General features: G+C 37.1%; 2 protein-coding genes and 2 pseudogenes across 4 annotated transcripts; all 4 read right to left on the bottom strand.

The window, feature by feature from the left end:
* Positions 1 to 2,030: 2,030 nt before the first annotated feature.
* Positions 2,031 to 6,322, bottom strand: LOC145232661 (uncharacterized; annotated as a pseudogene). The gene is made up of 15 exons (XR_013860919.1): positions 5,714 to 6,322; positions 5,444 to 5,658; positions 5,249 to 5,388; positions 4,977 to 5,181; positions 4,823 to 4,921; positions 4,614 to 4,763; positions 4,363 to 4,516; positions 3,931 to 4,076; positions 3,591 to 3,880; positions 3,357 to 3,511; positions 3,070 to 3,293; positions 2,957 to 3,014; positions 2,561 to 2,629; positions 2,233 to 2,315; positions 2,031 to 2,093 (listed from the first exon to the last, which is right to left on the bottom strand). The product of XR_013860919.1 is annotated as an uncharacterized LOC145232661 (transcript).
* A 13-nt stretch (positions 6,323 to 6,335) lies between these two features.
* LOC145232664 (uncharacterized) lies at positions 6,336 to 9,877 on the bottom strand. Its single transcript, XM_080097327.1, has 3 exons — positions 6,776 to 9,877; positions 6,597 to 6,716; positions 6,336 to 6,531 (listed from the first exon to the last, which is right to left on the bottom strand). The coding sequence occupies exons 1-3, from the start codon at positions 6,930 to 6,932 to the stop codon at positions 6,455 to 6,457; spliced, it is 354 nt and encodes a 117-aa protein (XP_079953453.1). The 5' UTR covers positions 6,933 to 9,877; the 3' UTR covers positions 6,336 to 6,454.
* A 2,031-nt stretch (positions 9,878 to 11,908) lies between these two features.
* On the bottom strand, positions 11,909 to 15,894 carry LOC145234174 (aromatic-L-amino-acid decarboxylase-like; annotated as a pseudogene). Its single transcript, XR_013861281.1, has 8 exons — positions 15,752 to 15,894; positions 14,439 to 14,571; positions 14,185 to 14,339; positions 13,736 to 13,828; positions 13,423 to 13,490; positions 13,089 to 13,179; positions 12,795 to 13,016; positions 11,909 to 12,457 (listed from the first exon to the last, which is right to left on the bottom strand). The product of XR_013861281.1 is annotated as an aromatic-L-amino-acid decarboxylase-like (transcript).
* Positions 15,895 to 19,713: 3,819 nt separating this feature from the next.
* LOC145234173 (aromatic-L-amino-acid decarboxylase-like) lies at positions 19,714 to 21,714 on the bottom strand. Its single transcript, XM_080098935.1, has 7 exons — positions 21,664 to 21,714; positions 21,514 to 21,580; positions 21,339 to 21,433; positions 21,207 to 21,274; positions 20,717 to 20,807; positions 20,418 to 20,639; positions 19,714 to 19,923 (listed from the first exon to the last, which is right to left on the bottom strand). The coding sequence occupies exons 2-7, from the start codon at positions 21,530 to 21,532 to the stop codon at positions 19,714 to 19,716; spliced, it is 705 nt and encodes a 234-aa protein (XP_079955061.1). The 5' UTR covers positions 21,533 to 21,580; positions 21,664 to 21,714.
* Between the last annotated feature and the right edge of the window lie 3,606 nt (positions 21,715 to 25,320).

Below are 25,320 nucleotides of genomic sequence, written 5' to 3'. Positions count from 1 at the left end.
ATTAAGTGTCATTTTAATTTTTGGTTTCACAGAAATTAAGTAATCAGGTTGAATACAAAGAGATATCAAAATCATATGGATGATTAGTACACTAATTTATTAGATTGACCTTTGTGCTAATTTCAGTTTAAATTAAAGTTCAACCATTTTAGCCAAGCAATACCTCTAAATGCATACAACCATTTACACACCACCTTCTAATTTTAATAAATAAGTTAAGATATAACACACAAGGCAAAAATGGCAGATTGCCTGATTACATACATAATAGAAAACAATCCCTAATATTAACAAAACGGGACTTCAACAAAAGCTAAGCAAACTGTTAGTCTATGCTTCAGCCTTAAAACAACAAATCCCAACCCTGAACATAAAACATCTGCCTCGACACAGCTTAGGTGCGGCGTTAATATGCCTCTCCCCAGCTCGCGTAATAGGTTTCTTTTCATGCTATAAAAAGAGAATACATGCGGATAAAAGTTACTAGAAAATATACACCAATCATCCATTTTTGAAATGCTTAGTTCTAGTTTGTTTAACAACTCTTAGTCTTAACATTTTTGTCACAATCAGAGAAAACCGAGCTGTGTGTTAAAGAACAGGACACCCTGCCTTTTGTTGGCCAAACATACAGGGTGCAATTTGTACCTTAATCACATTTAACATTTCATAGGAAACGGAAATGAGTCTTTTATCCCGTTTCCATGGTCGGACTTGTTTCAAATTGTGGTCCGATCGGCAACAGGGCTTACGGCGAATATTTGCATAATGTGCGCAAAAATGTGCAGGTCGAAATGTGCGCACATTTTTCGAAAATGTGCAGGTGCCAAAATGTGCAGGTCAAAATGTGCAGGTGCCAAAATGTGCAGGTCAAAATGTGCAGGTCCCAAAATGTGCAGGTTAAAATGTGCAGGTGCCAAAATGTGCAGGTCAAAATGTGCAGGTGCCAAAATGTGCAGGTCAAAATGTGCAGGTGCCAAAATGTGCAAGTTTTTTTGTTCTTCTTATACAAACGAAACTTTGCTGATTGTACATATTTGGTATTAGGTAGTACAGAATGCAGTACAAGTTAAAAATAAATTGTTTCTTCAATATTAAAAACTAAATAGCTCCTAAATAAACCACAAGTTTGTGTTTGAGTATTTTTTACTGGCATGTGGTATCTGAATGTATTAAACTACATAGCTCCTAAATAAACCACAAGTTTGTGTTTGAGTATTTTTTACTGGCATGTGGCATCTGAATGATTTCAACGAATATTCAATGTTTGATTGTGTTTGTTTTGCACTAAACAATAACAAACCAAATAAAAAACATAAAAGAACGAACGTCAGCATAAAAAGACACAGTTAAAAGACAGCACTATTTGGCAATAGAAAACAATACAGACATTAACTTAAAAAATGAACTTAAGATGTATGTGCGGTGATTAGAGATTATACCCAACACAAACCGGACACTCCCATTCCTCTTCTTCGGTGGGTGGTGGCTTTTGCTCAACCATGCCAATGCAACGTAAGTGGTAACATCTGTTACACTTAACACAGCTAATCTGGCAACAATAGTAAACAAAAAATTAATATTGTTGATGTAGGCTATAAATTTAAATTTTATAGTTACCGAATGCCTAAATGAGACTGCACCACCACCACAAGAACTGCAAATTTCATCAAGATTATCTACAAAAAAAGGTTCCAACAAAATACTTTACATTGCAAAATACGATTACATAAAAACTATACTTCAAAAACTGCTAGTTTGCTCACATAATAGACAAAATAGCCACACCCGAACAGCACAGAATGCGGTTTGCAAAAAAATTCCTCATTTTTCTTATTTCAGAACAGGATGCATCAAAGTCCAGAGTTTCTTTAAATTCTTTTGCAAGGCACTCTGCAATCTATAGGTTTTGACGCATAGCTAAGATATTTGCTTTCCCGCAAGAAAATATTCCAAAACATACTTATACCTGTAACACAAAAACTCCACAACTATGAGAATCAGTTTGTTGTGGATGCTGAATTTCTCCATGTTTCCACTTTATGTCGCTGAGATAAGAATCCTTTGTATTTGCTCTCAAACTCAAATATTGCCTGGAAATTAAAAGTTCACAACACATTTGACACATTGTCCAAGCATGCAATTTATTCTGGTAAAGCTGATATATTGTCATGAAAATTTCTTTCTTTTCTTTAAACAAAACAACTGATTCAAATAGTAATTTTTTCCTACCTAAATCTTTTTACCACATCACAGGTTGGACTTGAGCCAAAGGGATCAACCAGATATACAGTTTCGTAATGTATATTGACAATCTAGTAAAATAAACTGTATTTGAATATGTGATGCATGGAACAGTTAGGTTTTCAGAGATTACACAAGGTTCTTTGTTTTTTTTAGTTGTTTTATTACATAGCCTACTTACAGATTATTTTCAAAGAATACAAAACAACCAATATAAGTATGCTAGATTTATTTTGTCCACCAAATTTTACTCCTATGTGTGCAATACTGCCTAGGTCAAAAAGCCCTGTTTTAAACAAAAACAAAAAACTCCTACAAAAAGATTCCAATGATTTCCATTTTTGTGATATGCTCCAATAAGGGTGTTGTAATCGGAAAAATTGACCTAAAATCATAACAATGGTGTTAATCACATTTGCATTACATTGTTTTCTAACGAACTACACCTTTCTCATTTGATGACGATGTAAAATCTTTTTGTTGTCGACAATACAGTTTACAATAAAACTGTCGATGACAAATGTTTGTTTGTCTGCACCTGCTGCAATTTGCTTTAAACTGTACTGTATGACCTAGATGATATTACACATATTGCTTGATATTGCTTCTTTTAAAAATAACAAATCAAAAACTGGCGAACTTACTGATGAATCCAGCCAGTTATCTGGAGCCAATGTACAAAACGATGCATGGCTTAAAATGCAAAATTCACCTGTGTTCAATTTGGAAACAATCATGTTGTGGGGTTTTGTTTGCCACAGTTGTGAAACCTGTACAATATGTATTGACACTTATAAAATTATTTTTCTTTATTGATAAACCCACTTTTGCTGATATTTCATTGCTTTCTTGGTAAGAAATGTTTTTGTTTTCATTGGCTTCTACCACAGCAACATTAGGCTTCAATGAAGCCTTTTTTGTTTTATCCTCATCTGTTTTGGGTTGAAGTTCAAACATTTCTTCCAATTTAGTGTTATGGTCTGTGTCTGTTAAATCTAGTTGAACTATGCTGGTTATGTCTTCCTTTTTTGTGGTGACCATGGGCCTTTCTGTGATAACAGTTTGTTCCACTTATGTCTTAATCAACAAATTTGGGATAACTTGCTACATACTTGCAGGGGTTGCACTTTGCAAAGCACCAGCCACATGCCCAAAATCTCGTTTGGCTCTTCTAAAGTTGGCTTTGTTCACTTGATGATTATGAAGGTCCATACTCAGACGCGACATAAACATGAAGTTGGTGACACCCATTGATCCAAAAGAAGGCCTAATAAGTTTTTTCAGCATCATTTGCTGCACAATGCTCAACTCTGTACACCACATTTAAAAATAATACTGTACACCACCTTTCCTTCTTCATAATAGCATTAGATTGCTCAGCTATACTGCTGTTCACAAACAAGTTTGAGCATAGACTAAGGTCTCTAAATGCTTTTTCAGCACAGCGTTTTTTGGTTTTGTGGTGAAACTTATCATTAAGACTGTAGTAGCTGGTGGAGTTTTGTTCAAGGTCCAACTCTACTGGTTTCAGGTTTCCTTTTTCTGCCAGTTGCACATTTTCCTTTGTCCAATTATACAGCATGCCTTTATTGGGTGAAAACAAATCTGGTTTTCTATTTTCGCCATGATGAGCAATCTGTAAAAAACTGCATTTAGTGTTTACAAATTTTGTAATTACTGACATACCTGTGCTGCAATGTCAGTAATAACGACATTTGGTTGTGACCTAAATGCCAAAATGCCATCTACATAGTCCCTTGCACTTTCCTGACGTAAAGTAAACTTTAGATATACAGCAATTCCATGAATACAACGAAAATGTACAATACCACCTGCAAAAAAACTTGTTTAAACATCATTAAAAATCTCCCTTTTTCAGACAAATAACAAAAGGAGGCATTGTGTTCCTGTCTGTTTTTAGTTGGGAAAACAACCCCCATTAAAATGTGTCATACCAATTGTTAAAAAAACTTAAAAATATTATTAGGTTATATACAACATGATCCATATGGCATGTATGCATCTACAATATTTTGGACAAAACAAATAGCCTGTAAATAACATTTTACTTTAGGTCTCTCGAACATCACAAATCACTCCATTTAAACAAAAACTTACCGCCACATTTTTTTAAATGTTGAAACATTTTTGGATAAATTTCTTTGAATAAAATGAGCTCATTTAATCTGTTTATGAGATCCACCACTACTGTCAATGCCCAAAGTCATGCAAATTTGTTTCAGCTTTTTTGATGCAGTCTGTAAGATAGAAGCTGTAACAAACGTTTAGAAGTTATAAGAAAGCAGTACTCAGTGAATCTTTAGAGTGTAATGCCTCCAGAATTTCCTCTTGAGAGACTCCAACCATACCTTTGTTTGGTTTAACTTTGTTAGTGTTCAATATAGCAACCTTTTTAAACTCCGTGTTTGGAAGATATGTATTTGCTCGTGTCGCCATGCCCATCCAAGGAGCAATGGTGTCATAGCCAATAGCACAGGCCCAAGGGTTTTGTTTTGTTCCTAAAAACATGGTTTTTAATAACAGTTATTCAACCAGTTTTGTTGATTTAAAAGCCAACCGAAAAAACCACGTCCAATTATTTCCATAGTATACTGCAACCATTGGTCTTCTATGTCAACAGTGTCCTTGTAAACCTCTTTCTTTTTAAAGCTCTCAACTGTGCAATAATATGTTAACATGTGTTTTGAAAAACATATACCTAATAATCTTACTTGGAACTTGGCAGGTATTTTTCCAGTTGCCATCTCCAACAACAACTTTCGGTTCAGGACCACAAATAACACAAGAAAATCCATATTTACGGTCACTTAAAGCACAAAAATGATAAAAGGTATTTCTAATTCTATCAATAGGCATAGTAGTGGATATATCACCAAAAAAAATCATTTTTAAAGCAGTTTCAACGCCAACATGATTCTGCAAAACAGTTGTTTATGTTGTGTGTTGAAATAAAAAGTTTTTTTTAAGTTGCTTTATAATTTACCTGCACTGCACGCAGCAAATAGCTGCACAGTCCCAATGACAATAGTGTGTGATTATTGTAGTTGTGGAATCCAGTCAAATACTCTTGAAAACGAATTTTAATGTTGCATTGGTTGCAAACTTTATACTCAACTTTTATACCTGAATGTTTAAATGTTAGTAAATTCGCAAATGACAGTCACTTCAATAGGTTTACCCTTCCACACTTTTCCAAAGCCAAAAACAGTTGCTTGTACTATGCAGTCAGTCTTAATATCAGAATGGCCATGTGGACAATTACTTTCTGAAGGAATAAACTTTGATGGTGGAGGGTGGTCCTTCAGCAGTTCACTTGGTAAACTTTCTGGTATCAGTTTGCTTTCCAAAAAATATTGCATCAGGTCCTTGTCATGTTGGGTTAGGACACAATTTCTGCACAAAATATTATATACAGGCACATAAAAAAATCAAATGTCCAATGAAATACCTTGTTTTGCATGTTAATATGGCCTTGTTTGTTTGGCAACAATACCACTTTACTAGAACCTCATGCTTGCATGTATTACTTTCTCCGGAAAGTGGACATTTACATGACCAATAACCTTCTTCTGTGTCGAAACTTACTCTAACCCTTTCAAATGGTGAGTAATAATATTTTACTCCAGAAAATACAGAATAATACTGCGTTCTAGGACTTGTACCAAACTTTGCAAAGTTTGCATGCACTACCAGCGGGCAATCCTTTAGAACACTTTCTTTCTGAATCTCTAAATATTTGGGCACACTGTCTTCATTTATTAGATTCATTGTCACTAACTCTTGCAAATATATTGCCTCTAGTTCCACATTTTCAGCTATTTCAGCTCTGCCAACTGACTTCAAATGTAGGCACTCTGCAGCAGGATTTTCTAAACTTCCAGACATCATTATTTTGTTGCAGTCCATATTACCACACCTTTGAACTTGCTTTAACTTGTGACTTTGAACATAAATAGGTGCCAACAAACCAGATTTTCTACAAGCTACCATAAAAATTCCATTTTTTCGATCTACACATGTTGAAGGTAATGTTGCTTGCAATTGGTGTCTGCTTGCAAAGTGACTCTGTAGCTGTTTCAAATCAAAAAAACTCTCTCCGCAGGATTTACATTTGTGCTGTTTAACAACTAAACATATTTTATAGAATTATACTAATATCTTTTTTATTTAAACATCACACAAACTTAAACTAACAGATGTTCTCATCACTGTCATCCAATCCTTCTTTGGTTGAAATTGTTGGTGTCTTTAGCTGATTATGAAGTTCTATAAATCATTGGTTAAAACAAGCAAAGGAAATGAAACACCTTGTAGTATATAAATGATTTTACCATTTAAATGTCTTCTTAAGGTATAGCCCCGTGAAAAATAGTTCTTACATTTTGGGCAGTGAAAATGTGCATGTTCTTTAAGATCTCCTTTGCACAATAGATTGCATTGAAGAACAAATCCTTGATAAAAATTGAAAGTAGTTACAAGAATGTCATAAAAAATACTCGAAACTGCTTACCTGATACATCACCACAAGTACAAGAGGCTGCCCTTTTCATGTGGCATTTGGTCACATGTTGGACAATGTCAAACTCTTGTACATCAGACAAACACAATTTGCATTTTTTCCAATTTTCTGTCAAAACCTCTATTTCCTCCTCAGTTTGTACAAACATTTTCCCACAAATTATAATTATTAAACTAATAAAACATTAATATTTGTCCAGTAACATTTTACATAGCTTGACGTTAAATATTAATCCTTCATTTAGGCGATTGCACATTTTGGCACCTGCAAACTTTACCTTGCACATTTTGTCCTCTGCACATTTTGGCACCTGCACATTTTGACTTGCACATTTTGGCACCTGCACATTTTCGGAAAATGTGCGCACATTTTAACCTGCACATTTTGGCACCTGCACATTTTGACTTGCACATTTTGGCACCTGCACATTTTCGGAAGATGTGCGCACATTTTAACCTGCACATTTTGGCACCTGCACATTTTGACTTGCACATTTTGGCACCTGCACATTTTCGGAAGATGTGCGCACATTTTAACCTGCACATTTTGGCACCTGCACATTTTGACTTGCACATTTTGGCACCTGCACATTTTCGGAAGATGTGCGCACATTTTAACCTGCACATTTTGGCACCTGCACATTTTGACCTGCACATTTTGGCACCTGCACATTTTCGGAAAATGTGCGCACATTTACGCTTGCACATTTTCGCGCACATTGTGCAAAAAACGCTCGCATGCCCGTCTCCCGATCGGACCAGCAGCACTTTTAGCGAAAACAATAATTACATGCAATAACTTTATCATAGATCTTTTTAAGGCTTAAAAGACAACCACACTTTCACAAATTGTTTAAAACCAGTCACCGGCAACAACTGCCTAAATAAACAAAAAGTTACGATCGGACCAACGGCCATGTAAACGGAATATGTGTCTATGTTGTCATCAGAGTTAAAACGGGCCTGAAATTGGAGCCCAAGCTCGGCCCGAACACAAAAGCACAAGCCCGAAACCCGGCCCAAACCCGATTCGTTCTTGAAAAGCCTGATTAGGTCGAAAGTTTGATTGACAGGTCTAGCCATTAAAATTAAAGGATCAGGAAAGACCAAGACCACAAACACAAGAGACGATAATAGACAAATGGTCATAAACAAGTCGTTAAAGGGGCTGTTTGACATTAGGTCAGGTTCTGTAACTAGCTACTTATAGGTACTTACATTAATTTAGAAAATACTGACACAGAGTTGAAAGTCAGGCCCAATTCAGGCCCGTTTTTTGAGCAACCTAAGCACGACCTGCTCAGTTTGCCACCACACTATGCTGGGTTTCGCAATACCACACCATATTGAATTTCGTCACCTTACACCATGGGTCGGCAAGCCCTGGCACGCGTGCCAAAGTTGGCACGCTAGGTGGTTTTTCATGGCACGCCAACCGATTTGTGTGTTTATGTTGAAGTAACAATTTAACCTGTTACACTGCTTATTTACAATTTTTATCATGCCATTGTCTTAAAATTTAGCCTTACATGCACAAAAAACTCTGCTTTCTCTTTTTTTTATACCTGCTGGCACGAACTACATTTATTTAGAAAAACGTTGGCACGCGAGTTCATTAACGCACGGAAACGACAAGTAAATTGGCCGATTTCTGCCTTATGTATGCAATGCAACATAGACTAACCCTAAAATCTAAAATTACGTTGAAATCAACGCATGACCTCCAACACATACTTCCACATACATTTTCGAGTCCATAATTTGCCCAAAGAACGCATACGGCGGTAGGTGGTGAAGCCCTGTGTTTAGTATAACCTGTTGGGATTAGAATTGGCCTGATATCCAGTTTTAAATCCGATACCAGTACCCGATATGTTAAATTTAAAAACCTAATCGTCGTTAAACCTGCTGATTTGGCAAACCACTCAAAATCGGCATGTCCCTTGCTTATGTTCTCAGATTCTCAGATAAGGGCAAACGTCCAAACCTGACGCAGAGATTGTGTTGCAATGGCAACCGAGTCAAAAGTACGTTTGAAGTGACTGTTCGCAAAATTAGTGGCAGAACGTACCAACTGACTAAATCACGTTTTACCCGTTTACAAATGTATCGGTATTTGTTCTGATAAGTATCGGATAAGTACCGGTAACACACATAGCATAAGTTATCGGCGCCGATACAATATAATCGGGCTAACTCTAACTACAATAACGTATGTTGATTTGTGTTATACGACGCATTTTGTGTTGTATTAGACCAGGGGCGTACAACCCGTGGCCCGCGGGCCACATGTGGCCCGCAGGAAGGTTCTGAGTGGCCCGCGTAGTATTTTTTGAAATGACAACTTAATCGCCTACGTAATTTATGGCAAACTTTCATTCCGAAAAATTGACATTTTAATTGTTGTTTGCCTTATTTCTATGTTAATAGAGTAGTAATACACAACTGTTCGAGCTACTTTTGTTGCGTCACAATGCGCATTGTTACGCATCACAATTTCTACATTGTTACGTCACAATCTGACTCGTGCTTGAAGAGTCAGTCAGTAGCCTAATGTTTCTTGGTTCATTGAAATACATGTGCATGGTACCAGAGACTCGCGCAAAACGCATTTAGCAGAAAAACATTTTCCGCACTCTGCAGTAATATAGATTATGCCAAACAGGAAATAAAAAGCAAGTAACGCCAACAGAACTTTCCAAGAAAGGTTGACATGTGACTTCAAATCCCCTGTAAGATCAGTAATTTCTGACAGCCATATGGAAAAATCGCTCTGCATTTCTCCATCGTCCATCTCACCGAATATTGCCAAACTTGTTAGAGAAAAACAGTGCCAAACTTGCACATTGAAATGTCGACCTGCGAAAAACTTTGTTGACTTAACTGTATCTTGGTGTGTTTATTGTTCTTATAACTGTAAACGAGGATAATACACATTTCTAAGATTAGAATTTCGGTGTGAGGATTTTAATAAGAAATTATAAGACAGAGATTCCAAATTGGCAGTAACACTCAAGTGGCCCGCGCAATCATTCGTAAACCGCATGTGGCCCTTTGGCCAAAAAGGTTGAACACCCCTGTATTAGACGCATCATACGAATAGTAGAAAATATGACCTCAGCTTATTTGTTGTGGGTTTAGGGTTGACCAATTTCTGAAAATATAGTCTATTTTATTAATCTAAAACTTACTGGATAAAAGCTAGGTAAAAAAACAAGCATGTGTTGAATAAACGTGAATACGAATAGGGTGAAGCATTTATCTCTGATAAAAAACGGTATTCTGGTAAAACTACCTTTTTTTCGACAATACATTGCGTCGTTAGCTACGAATCCGCTTTTCAAAACACGCGTAATCGATTGCACCATACACACGACGATTAGTATAATACTTTTTACTGTGAGAGAGTAAATATTCTATCCAGGTTACAAAAAGAGTACGGACACCAGTACTTCGACTGATAACGGTCAGAGTCATGTCATGTCAATGAAAAATTGGTGATTGCACCTTTTACATAGTTAGCGTAGCCTCGCGATAATGCCACAAAAAATGCGGCAAATTTAAAAGTTCAATATAGGATAACGATCATCGGTCGCTGCGTGATTCAAGCGTGTTTTACAAAAAATGGCAGATTATTGCTTAATCTCTATTTTTATCCGCGAGGTGTGCCTCTGCATAAGTGCTTTATTATCATGCAAAACTAGTTACAAAAATAAGTTTTGTATTAACAAAATACCTGACTTTCATACTTTCTTTAAATTTTAAATTCAAGCAGAATTTTTAGACAGCTTATTGTTGTTTTTCTACTTGCAAAGAAAAAGCCATAACTTATAACCCCTACCTAGCCTACAGTACAGTTTTCGGGTAAATAAGGCTGCGTCCGGTGTGAAAAGTCCTACTTAAATCTGTATCGGACTCTGGATTTCATTGATCAGACTTTTGACATTCATTTCAAACATTTGTCACATGTGTTTTGTTTTGTTGACCTTTCGCACATAAGTGTTTGCAACGTCTTAAACGACTTTTCACACATAAGTGTTTGCAACTACGGCAAAACATAGTAAGCATTTCGCGTGTACGTTTTATGCAACTAATCTCTTGACCCGATCCCTATATAAACAAGCATTTTAAAACCTAAAATATAGAGAGATATAATGAAGACAGAGACACAGTAAGATAACAACTCAGTGCTGTTTGGTACTTGTGTGGTATGTTTAACCGCTTGTAGAGCTGTTTTTAGTTTCGTCAAAATATAGACTTGTAAATATTAACTATATTGTTTGGCGTCATTTCGACTTGGTTTATTCAGCAATAGGTCTGTTTATTCAGATTTGAGTCAGATTCGGGGTGTTTTCTATTGTCTACCTTTCATAGGTCAGTACAAATCCATTGCAAAAGGTTCGCCAACTTCGCTACGCTACGTCCGGTGTGAACGGGCCTTTTTCTGGAAAAACCTGCATAAATTCTCTTGTCGGTCGTCATTGTTGTTTTTCGAATACTAAGGCAAAAACTGAATCAAATATTAGATCTAATTACCCTAGAACTGCCTTTGCGTTTATACCAGGATCGACGTTCTAAACAGTTTTTCTACACCCACACCCGAGACAGTGTCAATTTTTAGGCTGGCGCGTAACTATGGCATTTCTGTTGATCACACAAACACAAGCTTTTGATTAACTCACCGATAAGCCTTAAAGTCTACTGTTTTCGAAAAACACTGCTGCAACACTGCCTGAGGTGACATATGAAGTAAAACGTCTTTTTTGGTGGATCATAAAGTCAAAGTTTCTAAGTTATATGGACACGTCACTTTTACTTTTATTTACCAATCATATAATTTAGTTTCAAAGCAGTACTTTTTTAGTTGAAAAGTGTTTTTTTTCTTGTTTCTACCAAAAATAATTAGTTTTGGGTTTGAAAAATCCAAAAAAAGTTAATTTTACATCAAACAGTGATGCCATAAAAATTACGCCCAATACGCCTGCAAAAGAAAACATTAAGAGTTTATCAATGCGAACACTACCAAATTAAATTCTTTTAACAATCATTTTACATTTAAGAACGTGTATGCAGGAAATAGCACTTTCGAATCTAGAGATGTAACTTAAGAACATCTTCCATAGAATTCCCTTTTTTTCTTTAATAACCTACGTTTCAGCACAAATACTCTCCACACTACCCAGTATAATATACAAAACGTAAAAAGAAACGACTTCGTCACTAAACCTGACAGTAGAATCAACTATGTAACGAAATAACATAACAAAACGACAAAAAACGTAGTTAACTGAAAAAATATCAGGCAATGGGTTAGAGTGCGGTATTTGTGTGTGTGTTGTGTGTTGTATGAGTTAGGCCGAAATTTACTAAAAGTTAAAAAAAATGGGCACCCAACATGGTTGTATAACATAAAAAGGTCTTTATAGTTTCTGGAAGTAAAAAGTCGACCCAACTAGCTAAAATACTAGTTATCTGTAGAAATGGTTTCATCCAGCAATTTTGAAGCCATTTCCAGTATAACTGCCCAACACTCATTCAGTTTAGCGGTGGTGCAGTTAGACGACCCTGTTGCAATTCGAATGAAAAACTTCTCTTTAACACTGGATGGAGTAAGAAAGAATCTTCTGTCGGCGTGTATTGCACCATACAATTTTCTGTTCATTTCGTTTAGTTTCTAGAACATATCAATATCATGTAAGACCTGACTGATTTAGAGTAGAGCTACTAAGACCATACCTTCCGTCAGACCCTGATTTGGTTATGTTTCGATAAGTGGCGCAAAGAGCGAAATTATTTACCCAGCAGGCAAGAGGCCTATCTAGGAAGAAAGTTTTTAAAAACCTACAGTAAAGAATTTTTAAAAATAGTTTGTTGTATTTTTTATAAATACCTTATCCCACTCTAAATAGATCTAACCGTCAACTTTTTGCAGATATATATTACATTTTGAATAGAGAAATATTATTTGGAACTTTGAATAATATATTTTTGAATTCTCTTTACCAAATTACCTCATTGTTCCACTTTTCTATTTTCAACCGAATACAAACAAGACCAAGGGTAACAGGAAACATGATTTCAAATCGTTTGTCTTTTGCCACTAAACTTTCGAAGTGCTTTGCTTCTGCAATCCCCCTTCTAATGTGACTTCGAAGACCTTCCAAACCAATCATCCGCAAAACGAACCAAAGCTTAATGGCGCGAAACCTGCGACCCAATGGTATTTGCCAATGCTAAACAAAACCATATGTGTTGAAATTTAATATTTGATTATTTCAAACAAAAAACAAGTACAAAATATGTACCATGTAGTCGATTGGACTGCTTTTTTCTTCGTGGCGTAGATATAAGGGATCGACATTCATTGCATTTATTGCAGAAGTGCTGTCTTTAAACCTGAAAAACAAACCTGTCAAATTTGGTGTTCTTTTACACAGTGGTTGACATTGGCAAAACGGTCCGCGACCAAACTGCAGCTTTAATTAAAACGGTCCGCAATGCAAACAAGGTTGCCGCCTCCATCTTAAATAGCCCTCATTTATCGATATGGTGGCTAAATTGGTTAGCATAAAATCGTCGCAGTTTATGACAGAAGCTTGTCATTCATTACTACACAAGCTAAAAAATACTAATACCCACCATAATGCGGAACAGTCGAAGTTTACCATCATCCACTTGTGAGGGTTAAAATTGAAGGAACTGGCAAACTAAAAAGTGACTAAATTTGGTCAACATGATGCTAGTTTTCTGCGACCTGGCAAAATGTGGCTAGAATCAAATGCAAATTATACGTATATATTTAAGCATATTTGGTAAGCAACGAAGTAAAATCACCTTGTGCTATACACAGGTGCGGACCTCGATCTAATTTTGACAATTGTAATTGGCCCCACAGTAAAAAAGGTTGCCCACCCCTGTTCTACATGATGCACGGGTTAGTACAATTTCTTACATATAATGGTATCCTCCCATTTCTCTTGTCTTTTTCTATGGCATCCAAAAGAGTTTTGCCTCTCAGAGATCCTACATCACTGCTTCCAGAAGTCTCATGTCAACCAATGCTATTTTGCCTAGGAAACAAATTCGAGTTTGCAAATTCGATCACAGTGCCGGCAAATTGGTTTAGAATGGGTTGGCACTCAATTCATTCGACACAACAATAGCAACAATGCGGGTAGAGCTACCAACACAAGAAATTTACTATGTCAATAACTGCTGACTCAGCAAATTAGTGAGTAAATGTTGCCATAGTAAATTATTGCCCTATGCTCCGTTGCGCCACCTTTTTGAAATTATTAGGCCTGTCTGTGAGTTCTTGGGTTAGTAGATTTTCCAACAATGCGACTCTTTTCAATCTATGCTACTTAGGGCTTCACAATCTTGAATCGGTAAGTTACCTGCTCTTTCAACTGACGAATGACTGACGTTTGAAGCATAGGCAACAAAACGTTTGTTGATGTCGTGGTGTGATTTTTGTGGATCCTTAGATAATTGTGAACGAATTTTCTTGCTCCTCGCACTTAGCAGTGTCATTAATGTTGCTTCGCTGGCTGTACCTAAACAAAACACGAGAAAAAAATTACTGATTTGCTTTCCATTGCTTCACGAACTTGTTGCTAATTGAATGTTTTAAAATTAAGCAAAATGCAATTTACCTTGAATCACTCCTCCTCCTGGGCCTGTTCCATTGTGAATAAAAACTCAGGAAGGTTCAGAACTTTGGCCAACCAATCCATCATAACTGTCTCCAATTCAGTGCATGACGGGGATGCAGCCTGTGAAAGAAATCTCGTTCAAGTTGGGTTTGTTTACCTGATAAAAATAAATGGCAACGCAATGGTAACTGAACAAACATCACACCAAGAACTTACACCATAACGTTGTAAATAGCGCAAATAGTTGATCAAGTTTAAGTGAGATTTCCCCTTTATTACAATTACACGATTCACAGAAAGCAATTTAGTTGTAATTCACGATTGAAAGGTGGGATATCCGTTTCTGTCCGTTTCTGTTCTGAAAAACCAAATCAACAAGTACTTTCCAAGCCACAACAATGTGGGCCTGATTGACAACGATTCTATTTTGTGAACACATACACGTAACAAATTTGCTTTGTTAAGATTGGTTCCACCGTGTTTACCCTAGGCCGAATCAAGCCATTTAGAGACCGTATAAGCACTTATATCTTTAGTGCCCAATACAGCGGTAGGTCGTTCCAATGGTTTGACAAAAGTATTGTGGGATTGTTTATACAGTCATATACGACGGTATACCAACTTGAAATGTATGGTTGTAATTTCACGTTCATAGAAGAGGGTATCGATTGGAAACAAAAAGTGCATTAACTGGAAAAGTACGGTGTCCAGTGCAAATTTCAGGACATATGCAAAATTCAGGATACACTAAAAATACGTCAGGAAGAGCTCTGTGTTGCCCCAAATACGTTCTTACTTTGCCTAATTATTTACCCAGCCCTGGTTGAAGCCGTTGAATGTGCTCTTGTCACCCTGGGTAAGAAACCGAATACATTACACGATAGCGTTGTTCTTTGTCTATAGTGACAAAATACCACAATATCAACTTAGCGTCGCTTTACGGGTAATAACCGATAAGAAAACTATACACTCGGTGACTCGCCCATTTAGTGATAAGAGAATATACACTAACGAATTTAGTGAGTTCATAGCATTCGCCGAAGCCAAAGCTGGTCATGTCGTATAAATGGGACTTAAACTGTCTAAAGTCAGGTTCACGCAAAATAGTATACAAGACAGATTTCAAAATGGTGGAAGTGTGAACGAGTTAATTGAAAAAATAGAAAGCAACGTTAGTTACCTTAATCAAATACGGCCTATTCGAGTTTCCAAGAAAAACAACAAGTGGTATAGCATTGACAACAGAAGACTTTATGTCTTTCGTGTACTGCAAAAACGAGGTTGCCTGGAAACTATCAAAGTAAAACGTGTACCTAAAATTTGGAAAAAGAGGTTCACGACCAAGAACGATGGAGCAAGCGTACGTGTAAGAGGGGGCAGCAGCACGTATGAACACGCATTTGACGACGTCGCTGTACCAAACAACAAATCTAGGTTCGTATTTAGACAATGCCATCTTTTCTGTTATAATGTACTGTTCCATTCTAAACATTTAGCAGATCCGAACCAGTTAAGCACCCAAAAGTCAATTACTCGGCCAGCTCATGTTGCACCGAACAAACCCACTGGTCTCCCAGGGATGGAACGCCACTGTAATGAGGGGTAAGAATTTTCAGATTATATATCAATAAAAAAATACAAGTTGTTGAAGGGGACATATTTTACTCTAATAAAGATTTCGACCATTCCGACAACCTGAAATGTCAAGGCAGCCATCACCCCGTTGTGAACCAAACCAGGACGTCTTTCATCGCATAAATAAACACGACAGTATCGAGAGGTAAAGAGTACAAAAATATTGATCGACAATACGTATCACAAACGGTATATTGCAGGCGTTGTATTGAATCCAATACTTCACGTAAGCTGCCTTCAAGAAGCAGTAGTTACCACGAAGAGCACCCATTCACCGTGCCATTGGCAAACCAAACTTGCAAACCTCCTGTGTTAAGCCAACCCCGTACTGTAGATCAGCAAGTTCGCGTAGTTCAGCAGCAAGAACAATCGGTTAACGACACTATTCAAGAACAAGATACTGAAACAATATGTCCTAAATGTTGCAGCGGTTTCTGTTGCTGCTGCTGCTGCCCTATACAGTGTTGCATAATGTAATAATTGTAGTTTATAACGCACAGGATTAATTATCAATTGATATGTGCTAATGTTGCGCCACAAAGAATATCAGTGTACTTAAACACCTCCTCCCTTCTCAAGTACTTCAGTTTACATTCCTTTACATACAAGTCCAGTTTTTTAACGCTCCAGAAATGATAACATCAGCAAAACGTTTGTGGTATCGATGTTGCTAACAAATGCAGCAATAACGGTGTGTATTCGTTTGCAAATGCCTTTGGAGAATTTCTGATTTACCGAACACATAAGTAACAATTACGCCTTCAAAAACAGCCAAACATACATATTCAGCTGATGTTTTTTTAAAATACAAGTGGATTTTTCATTTTTTGAGAATACAAGCTTTAAACTTCATCCAAACTATAATTCAATACCATCTAATTTCTAAAGCTTTTATTTTTTGGGGCCATTAAATTATCTTTTCATATCCTATTTAACAATGTGTCCTCCTTTGTGGGGATGGAAATGTGGTAGGTTTACTTTAATTCGAGTTGTCAAAACGACTTTTTTTGGCCATCTCGTGCCAAATAAGGCATCATGTACTGGGACATTGCCTTTGACTTCAGGTTTCGCAAGTTTGCCGTCAAAGTTTTTGGTTAGCAGGGGACAACGGGCTTTGGGGGTTACTTTAAGGCAGGGGTGGGCAAACTACGGCCCGCGGGCCGCATGCGGCCCGGCAAAGGAGTTCATGCGGCCCGCCAAATGTTTCCGAGTAACGCTGAATACTACTATGAGCACAGGCGCAGAGTATTAAAAATACCGGGGGTGCGACTTGCCGATACCAATACCATGTGCAGTATCTGTACCCGTACGATACTTTGGAACTAAACACAGATACTTTTCACGTGCTTTAACCTGCCACGTTATTATGCAAATCGTCACTTGACACAATTTCTTCGTTCGATAAAAGTAAAAGCGATTCACGTTTTCAAATACAGCCCACTTTGCACTGTTGACGCCCAAACTTTGGCACAAGGACTTTATTAACAAAAAACGTGGTTTCGCCTTTGTGGCAACAAACGCTTGTTTTTTTGAAACAATTGCAATTGTAGCGTTTCAACCAATGTTTGTACAATCATGAACAAACGTATTTTCATAAAGCTGAAAATATACTATGTAATAATTTTGCGCAGGGGTGCACAACCTGCGGCCGCTATCTATTTTGCAAAATATTTTGATTTTCAAACTAAAAAACAGATTTCGTGGGACTGGAAAAAAGATTACCAGTCTAGTAACCATATGCGCCAGGCTTTTTATCCGCTTATTATGTGCAAACAATGCGAAAAACGGGCACTGCAATCGTCACAATACAGTTTATGACGTCATAAACAGTTAGCTCCGTTCAGCTAAACTAATGCACAAGTTAGAAATTGTTAATCAGAGCATTTTAGGCGACTTTAAATGGTATATATATGATACAAACCTTATTCTTTACATCAGTTATTTTAAAACAAAAACAAGCAAGCAATTGGCGGCCGTTGGTGAAATACCATGCGGCCCGATAAGATTATAAACTTTTGAATGCGGCCCTTGCACTGAAAAGTTTGCCCACCCCTGCTTTAAGGGGATCACGAACGAAAAATGTGACATAAACGCTAAAGCGGGCACTAAATTTCACTTAATACTAGCGATAATATTGTTTTCACCTAATGTTTTGGCAACTTTAGGTCCTGTGAGGGAATACAACACTGTAATATTTCGCGTCAATTGTATCACAACAAGAAGACTTTCTACTAAGTTAGAAGATTTGTCATTTACTGTATGAGTCAATAATAGTTGTATAATGACTTGGCGACTTCGTAACATACAACGATGTTTGTTTTTGACATCCCGTGTGGTGCTTACTGCTTTTCATTATCTTCCGTATCCGTAAAGTTCAGATAAAACTAGTTCGAACCCTCAAAAGTTTGAGAAACACTGGTCACAGCAGTCAACAAGACAAGCACTGAATGCAAGACAAGCACTGGATACTTGAAAATTAACTTGTGGACCTACATATAGCAAATGACCAAGATACGGTATCTAACTGTTTTAAAATTTTTGTTCGCATCACATAACTGAAATTGTTCGTCAACTATTTTTTGGATACACGTGCACATAAATCTCTCGGAAACACGTGCACATAAAGGTGGTTTTTCGCATACTAAAACAAAAACTGAAAACACAGTCAAATATCAGACTTACATCATCAAGTAGCTCTCATACCGCATTTGTGTATATACCAGGCTTTACGTTTTAAAACCACAACAAAACGTTTTTCCACACCAACACCCACACCGGAGGCAGTGTTTTTTTTAGGCTGGCGCGTAAGACATTTTTGTTTATCACACAAACAAGCTTTTGATCAACTCACCGAAAAGAACTAAATCCTACTGTTTCCGAAAACACCGCTATAACACTACCTCAGGTTAAATGAAATAAAAAGTCGTATTAAGCAAAGTTTCCATATGGACATGCCACTTTAACTTTTATTTATCATTAATATTTTAGTTTTAAAGCACGCTTTTTTCGTTTAACCAGTGTTTTTTCATGTTTGTACCATGCTGGTTTTTACTTCAAAAAAACAACAACTTTAAATCATTCAGATGCCATTAAAATTTAAGCCAAGTGCGACTAAAAATCTGTTGTCCAATGAAGATATATACTGAGAAGAAAAACATTAAACGTATATTGCAACAATGAGAACAATGTGAAAACCTAAATTCTTTTAACAATCATTTTACATGTAAGAACGTTTATGCAGGAAATACAACTTTAGAACTGAGGTAACTTAAAATACCTTTTGAAGAATTAGTTTTTACTTTAATAGCTTACATTTGAAAGTAAAGTCCATCCAAACTCTTCAGTATGATATACGAAACGTGAAAAGATAAAAAAAAATTCGTTACGAAACGTGAAAGTAAAATCAACTATGTAACGCCATGACAAAACGACATATAATACAGTTTACAGAAAAAAATAAGGGGCATGTTAGACACAAGGTTATTGAACTGCGGTATTTGTGTGAGTATCTTGTGCGTCGTATAGGCCAGGCCGAAGTTTGGGGAAATTTAAAAAACATTGCACCCAAAAATGTTTGCATATCATATAAAGGTCTTTGTACATTCTGGAAGTAAAACGTCGATTTCAACCAGCTAAAATACTAGTTGTCTGTAGAAATGTTTTCATTTAGCAATTTTGCAGCCATTTCAAGTATAACTGCCCAACATTCATCCAGTTTAGCGGTGGTGCAGTTAGACGACCCTGTTGCGATTCGAATGAAAAACTTCTCTTTGACACTGGATGGAGTAAGAAAGAATCGTCTGTCGGCGTGTATTGCATCATACAACTTTCTGTTCACTTCGTTTAGTTTCTAGAACAAATCAATATCATGTAAGACCCGACTGATTTAGGGTAGAGCTTCTAACACCATACCTCATGGCAGACCTACATTTAGATAAACTTTGATAGGTGGCGCAAAGGGCTAAATTATATATTTAGCATCCGAAGAGGCGAAAAAAGAGGCGTTTAGGAAGAAAGTTTTTGACAAATTACCCGAAGAACGAAATTTTAAAGTTAGTTTCATTTTTTAAAATGCAGTTTTAACGCATACCTTACCTCCTCCAAAAAAACTCTAACCGTCAGTATTTTTAGCGATATATTATTTTTGATATTTTTTCGATTTTCGAGATATTTGCGCCACCTATGGGAATTTATCATAATGTTATAGACTGTCGTGCGGTACCGTGTTGAAATTTAGTAATTGCTCCAAGTTTTTTTTAAGGTTCCGCCTTTTGGCAATGATCCAAGGTATAATGTTCTAAAATCAAACTTGATGTCGGATCAACTCATATTTTACCAAATTACCTCATTGTCCCACTTTTCTATTTTCAACCGAATACAAACAAGACCAAGGGTAACAGGAAACATGATTTCAAATCGTTTGTCTCTTTCCATTAAACTTTCGAAGTGCTTTGCTTCTGCAATCCCCCTTCTAATGTGACTTCGAAGACCTTCCAAACCAATCATCCGCAAAACGAACCAAAGCTTAATGGCTGGAAACCTGCGACCCAATGGTATTTGCCAATGCTACAACAACACCATATATGTTGAAATTTAACATTTGATTATTTCAAACAAAAAACAAACAAGTACAAAATATGTACCATGTAATCGATTGCACTGCTTTTTTCTTCGTGGCGTAGATACAAAGGATCGACATTCATTGCATTGATTGCATAAGTGCTGTCTTTAAACCTGAAAAACAAACCTGTCAAATTTAGTGTTCTTTTACACAGTGGTTGGCAACCACCAGGCCACAACGCGGAGAGTTCGTTACCGGACCATATTCTTTTTCAGGTTTAATGCGTTGAAACATTTTTGAACCAGCCCTTGTAACGGCCAGCTGTCTAGTCCAAACACATAACTTATATGAGCCGTAAAATTGCTAAACATTTGTTTGTTTGTTAAAACGGTCCGCGACCAAATTGCAGAAAAATTAAAACGGCCCGCAATGCAAACAAGGTTGCCGCCTCCTTCTTAAAAAGCCCCCATTTATCGATATGGTGGCTAATTAGGTAAGCATAAAATCGTCGCAGTTTAGGACAGAAGCTTGTCATTCATTAGAACACAAGCTAAAAAAATACTAATACTCACCATAATGCGGAACAGTCGAAGTTTACCATCATCCACTTGTGAGGGTTAAAATTGAAGGAACTGGCAAACTAAAAAGTGACTAAAGTTGGTCAACATGCACGGATTTCTCTTTTCTTGATTAAATACACACACCTCTAAACCCTTTGCAATATATCGAAGTTCTGGACAAAGAAGGGCGCTTCCAGCATAAGCTGCATCGATGTGAAGCCAAATCTCTTCTTTTTCGCCTTAGGTTAGAGATATTAAACACCTTACTAATTATCATAAAATCTGCTCAACAGTAAGTTCGTTGAAAAGAAAAACTTACAAATAGTTCCGATTTCCATTAAATTGTCGTACGTACAGCACGCTGTCGTTCCAATTGTAGCACAAACCTATATGTAACATGAAAAGCATTCCAAATAATTATAAACAAATTAATGTTCTACATGATGCACGGGTTAGTACAATTTCTTACATATAATGGTATCCTCCCATTTCTCTTGTCTTCTTTATGGCATCCAAAAGAGTTTTGCCTCTCAGAGATCCTTCATCATCTGCTTCCAGAAGTCTCATGTCAACCAATGCTATTTTGCCTAGGAAACAAATTCGAGTTTGCAAATTCGATCACAGTGCCGGCAAATTGGTTTAGAATGGGTTGGCACTCAATTCATTCGACACAACAATAGCAGCAATGCGGGTAGAGCTACCAACACAAGAAATTTACAATGTCAATAACTGCTGACTCAGCAAATTAGTGAACAAATGTTGCCATAGTAAATTATTGCACTATACTCCGTTGCGCCACCTGTTGTAAATTATTAGGCCTGTCTGTGAGTTCTTGGGTTAGTAGATTTTCCAACAATGCGACTCTTTTCAATCTATGCTACTTAGGGCTTCACAATCTTGAATCGGTAAGTTACCTGCTCTTTCAACTGACGAATGACTGACGTTTGAAGCATAGGCAACAAAACGTTTGTTGATGTCGTGGTGTGATTTTTGTGGATCCTTAGATAATTGTGAACGAATTTTCTTGCTCCTCGCACTTAGCAGTGTCATTAATGTTGCTTCGCTGGCTGTACCTAAACAAAACACGAGAAAAAAATTACTGATTTGCTTTCCATTGCTTCACGAACTTGTTGCTAATTGAATGTTTTAAAATTAAGCAAAATGCAATTTACCTTGAATCACTCCTCCTCCTGGGCCTGTTCCATTGTGAATAAAAAACTCAGGAAGGTTCAGAGCATTGGCCAACCAATCCATCATAACTGTCTCCAATTCAGTGCATGACGGGGATGCAGCCTGTGAAAGAAATCTCGTTCAAGTTGGGTTTGTTTACCTGATAAAAATAAATGGCAACGCAATGGTAACTGAACAAACATCACACCAAGAACATACGCCATAACTTTATAAATAGCGCAAATTGTTGATCAAGGTTAAGTGAGATTTCCCCGTTATTACAATTACACGATTCACAGAAAGCAATTTAGTTGTAATTCACGATTGAAAGGAGGGATATCCGTTTTCTGTCCGTTTCACTTATATATCTTTAGTGCCCAATACAGCGGTAGGTCGTCCCAATGGTTTGACAAAATTATTGTGGGATTGTTTATAGTCATATACGACGGTATACCTACTTGAAATGTATGGTTGTAATTTCACGTTCATAGAAGAGGGTATCGATTGGAAACAAAAAGTGCATTAACTGGAAAAGTACGGTGTCCAGTGCAAATTTCAGGACATATGCAAAATTCAGGATACACTAAAAATACGTCAGGAAGAGCTCTGTGTTGCCCCAAATACGTTCTTACTTTGCCTAATTATTTACCCAGCCCTGGTTGAAGCCGTTGAATGTGCTCTTGTCACCCTGGGTAAGAAACCGAATACGTTACACGATAGCGTTGTTCTTTGTCTAGTGACAAAATACCACAATATCAACTTAGCGTCGCTTTACGGGTAATAACCGATAAGAAAACTATACACTCGGTAACTCGCCCATTTAGTGATAAGAGAATATACACTAACGAATTTAGTGAGTTCACAGCATTCGCCGAAGCCAAAGCTGGTCATGTCGTATAAATGGGACTTTGACCTTAAACCGTCTAAAGTCAGGTTCACGCAAAATAGTATAAAAGACAGATTTCAAAATGATGGAAGTGTGAACGAGTTAATTGAAAAAATAGAAAGCAACGTTAGTTACCTTAATCAAATACGGCCTATTCGAGTTTCCAAGAAAAACAACAAGTGGTATAGCATTGACAACAGGAGACTTTATGTTTTTCGTGTACTGCAAAAACGAGGTTGCCTGGAAACTATCAAAGTAAAACGTGTACCGTACATTGAAGAAGACAAGTTCACGACCAAGAACGATGGAGCAAGCGTACGTGTAAGAGGGGGCAGCAGCACGTATGAACACGCATTTGACGACGTCGCTGTACCAAACAACAAATCTAGGTTCGTATTTAGACAATGCCATCTTTTCTGTTATAATGTACTGTTCCATTCTAAACATTTAGCAGATCCGAACCAGTTAAGCACCCAGAAAAGTCAATTACTCGGTCAGCTCATGTTGCACCGAACAAACCCACTGGTCTCCCAGGGATGGAACGCCACTGTAATGAGGGGTAGGAATTTTCAGATTATATATCAATAAAAAATACAAGTTGTTGAAGGGGACATATTTTACTCTAATTAAGATTTCGACCATTCCGACAACCTGGAATGTCAAGGCAGCCATCACCCCGTTGTGAACCAAACCAGGACGTCTTTCATCGCATAAATAAACACGACAGTATCGAGAGGTAAAGAGTACAAAAATATTGATCGACAATACGTATCACAAACGGTATATTGCAGGCGTTTTATTGAATCCAATACTTCACGTAAGCTGCCTTCAAGAAGCAGTACTTACCACGAAGAGCACCCATTCACCGTGCCATTGGCAAACCAAACTTGCAAACCTCCTGTGTTAAGCCAACCCCGTACTGTAGATCAGCAAGTTCGCGTAGTTCAGCAGCAAGAACAATCGGTTAACAACACTATTCAAGAACAAGATACTGAAACAATATGTCCTAAATGTTGCAGCGGTTTCTGTTGCTGCTGCTGTCCTGTACAGTGTTGCATAATGTAATAATTGTAGTTTGTAACGCACAGAATTAATTATCGATGATATGTGCTAATGTTGCGCCACAAAGAATATCAGTGTACTTAAACATCTCCTCCCTTCTCAAGTACTTCAGTTTACATTCCTTTACATACAACTCCAGTTTTTTAACGCTCCAGAAATGATAACATCAGCAAAACGTTTGTGCTATCGATGTTGCTAACAAATGTCCAAAAAAGTACATTTTCTTCCCAGTAAGAAAGTTTTGTGTAATATCTTTTACATGTTTTTATTGTTATTTTAGGCGTTACGTTATTTGTAGAATAAATATGTATTTTTTTAGTAGAAATTTATTGTGTGCTTGTCGGTTGTCATGTTATTATAGCTACTCGAAAGTTGCAAAAGCAGCAATAACGGTGTGTATTCGTTTGCAAATGCCTTTGGAGAATTTCTGATTTACCGAACACATAAGTAACAATTACGCCTTCAAAAACAGCCAAACATACATATTCAGCTAATGTTTTTTTTAACAACAAGTGGATTTTTCATTTTTTGAGAATACAAGCTTTAAACTTCATCCAAACTATAATTCAATACCATCTAATTTCTAAAGCTTTTATTTTTTGGGGCCATTAAATTATCTTTTCATATCCTTTTTAACAATGTGTCCTCCTTTGTGGGGATGGAAATGTGGTAGGTTTACTTCAATTCGAGTTGTCAAAACGACCTTTTTTGGCCATCTCGTGCCAAATAAGGCATCATGCTCTGGGACATTGCCTTTGACTTCAGGTTTCGCAAGTTTACCGTCAACGCTTTTGGTTAGCAGGGGACAACGGGCTTTGGGGGTTACTTTAAGGGGATCACGAACGAAAAATGTGACATAAACGCTAAAGCGGGCACTAAATTTCGCTTAATACTAGCGATAATATTGTTTTCACCTAATGTTTTGGCAACTTTAGGTCCTGTGAGGGAATACAACACTGTAATATTTCGCGTCAATTGTATCACAACAAGAAGACTTTCTACTAAGTT

Source organism: Phallusia mammillata, chromosome 6 (assembly GCF_965637545.1).
Source record: "Phallusia mammillata chromosome 6, kaPhaMamm4.hap1.1, whole genome shotgun sequence".
NCBI lineage: Eukaryota > Metazoa > Chordata > Ascidiacea > Phlebobranchia > Ascidiidae > Phallusia > Phallusia mammillata.
This window is presented reverse-complemented; position numbering and strand designations above follow the sequence as displayed.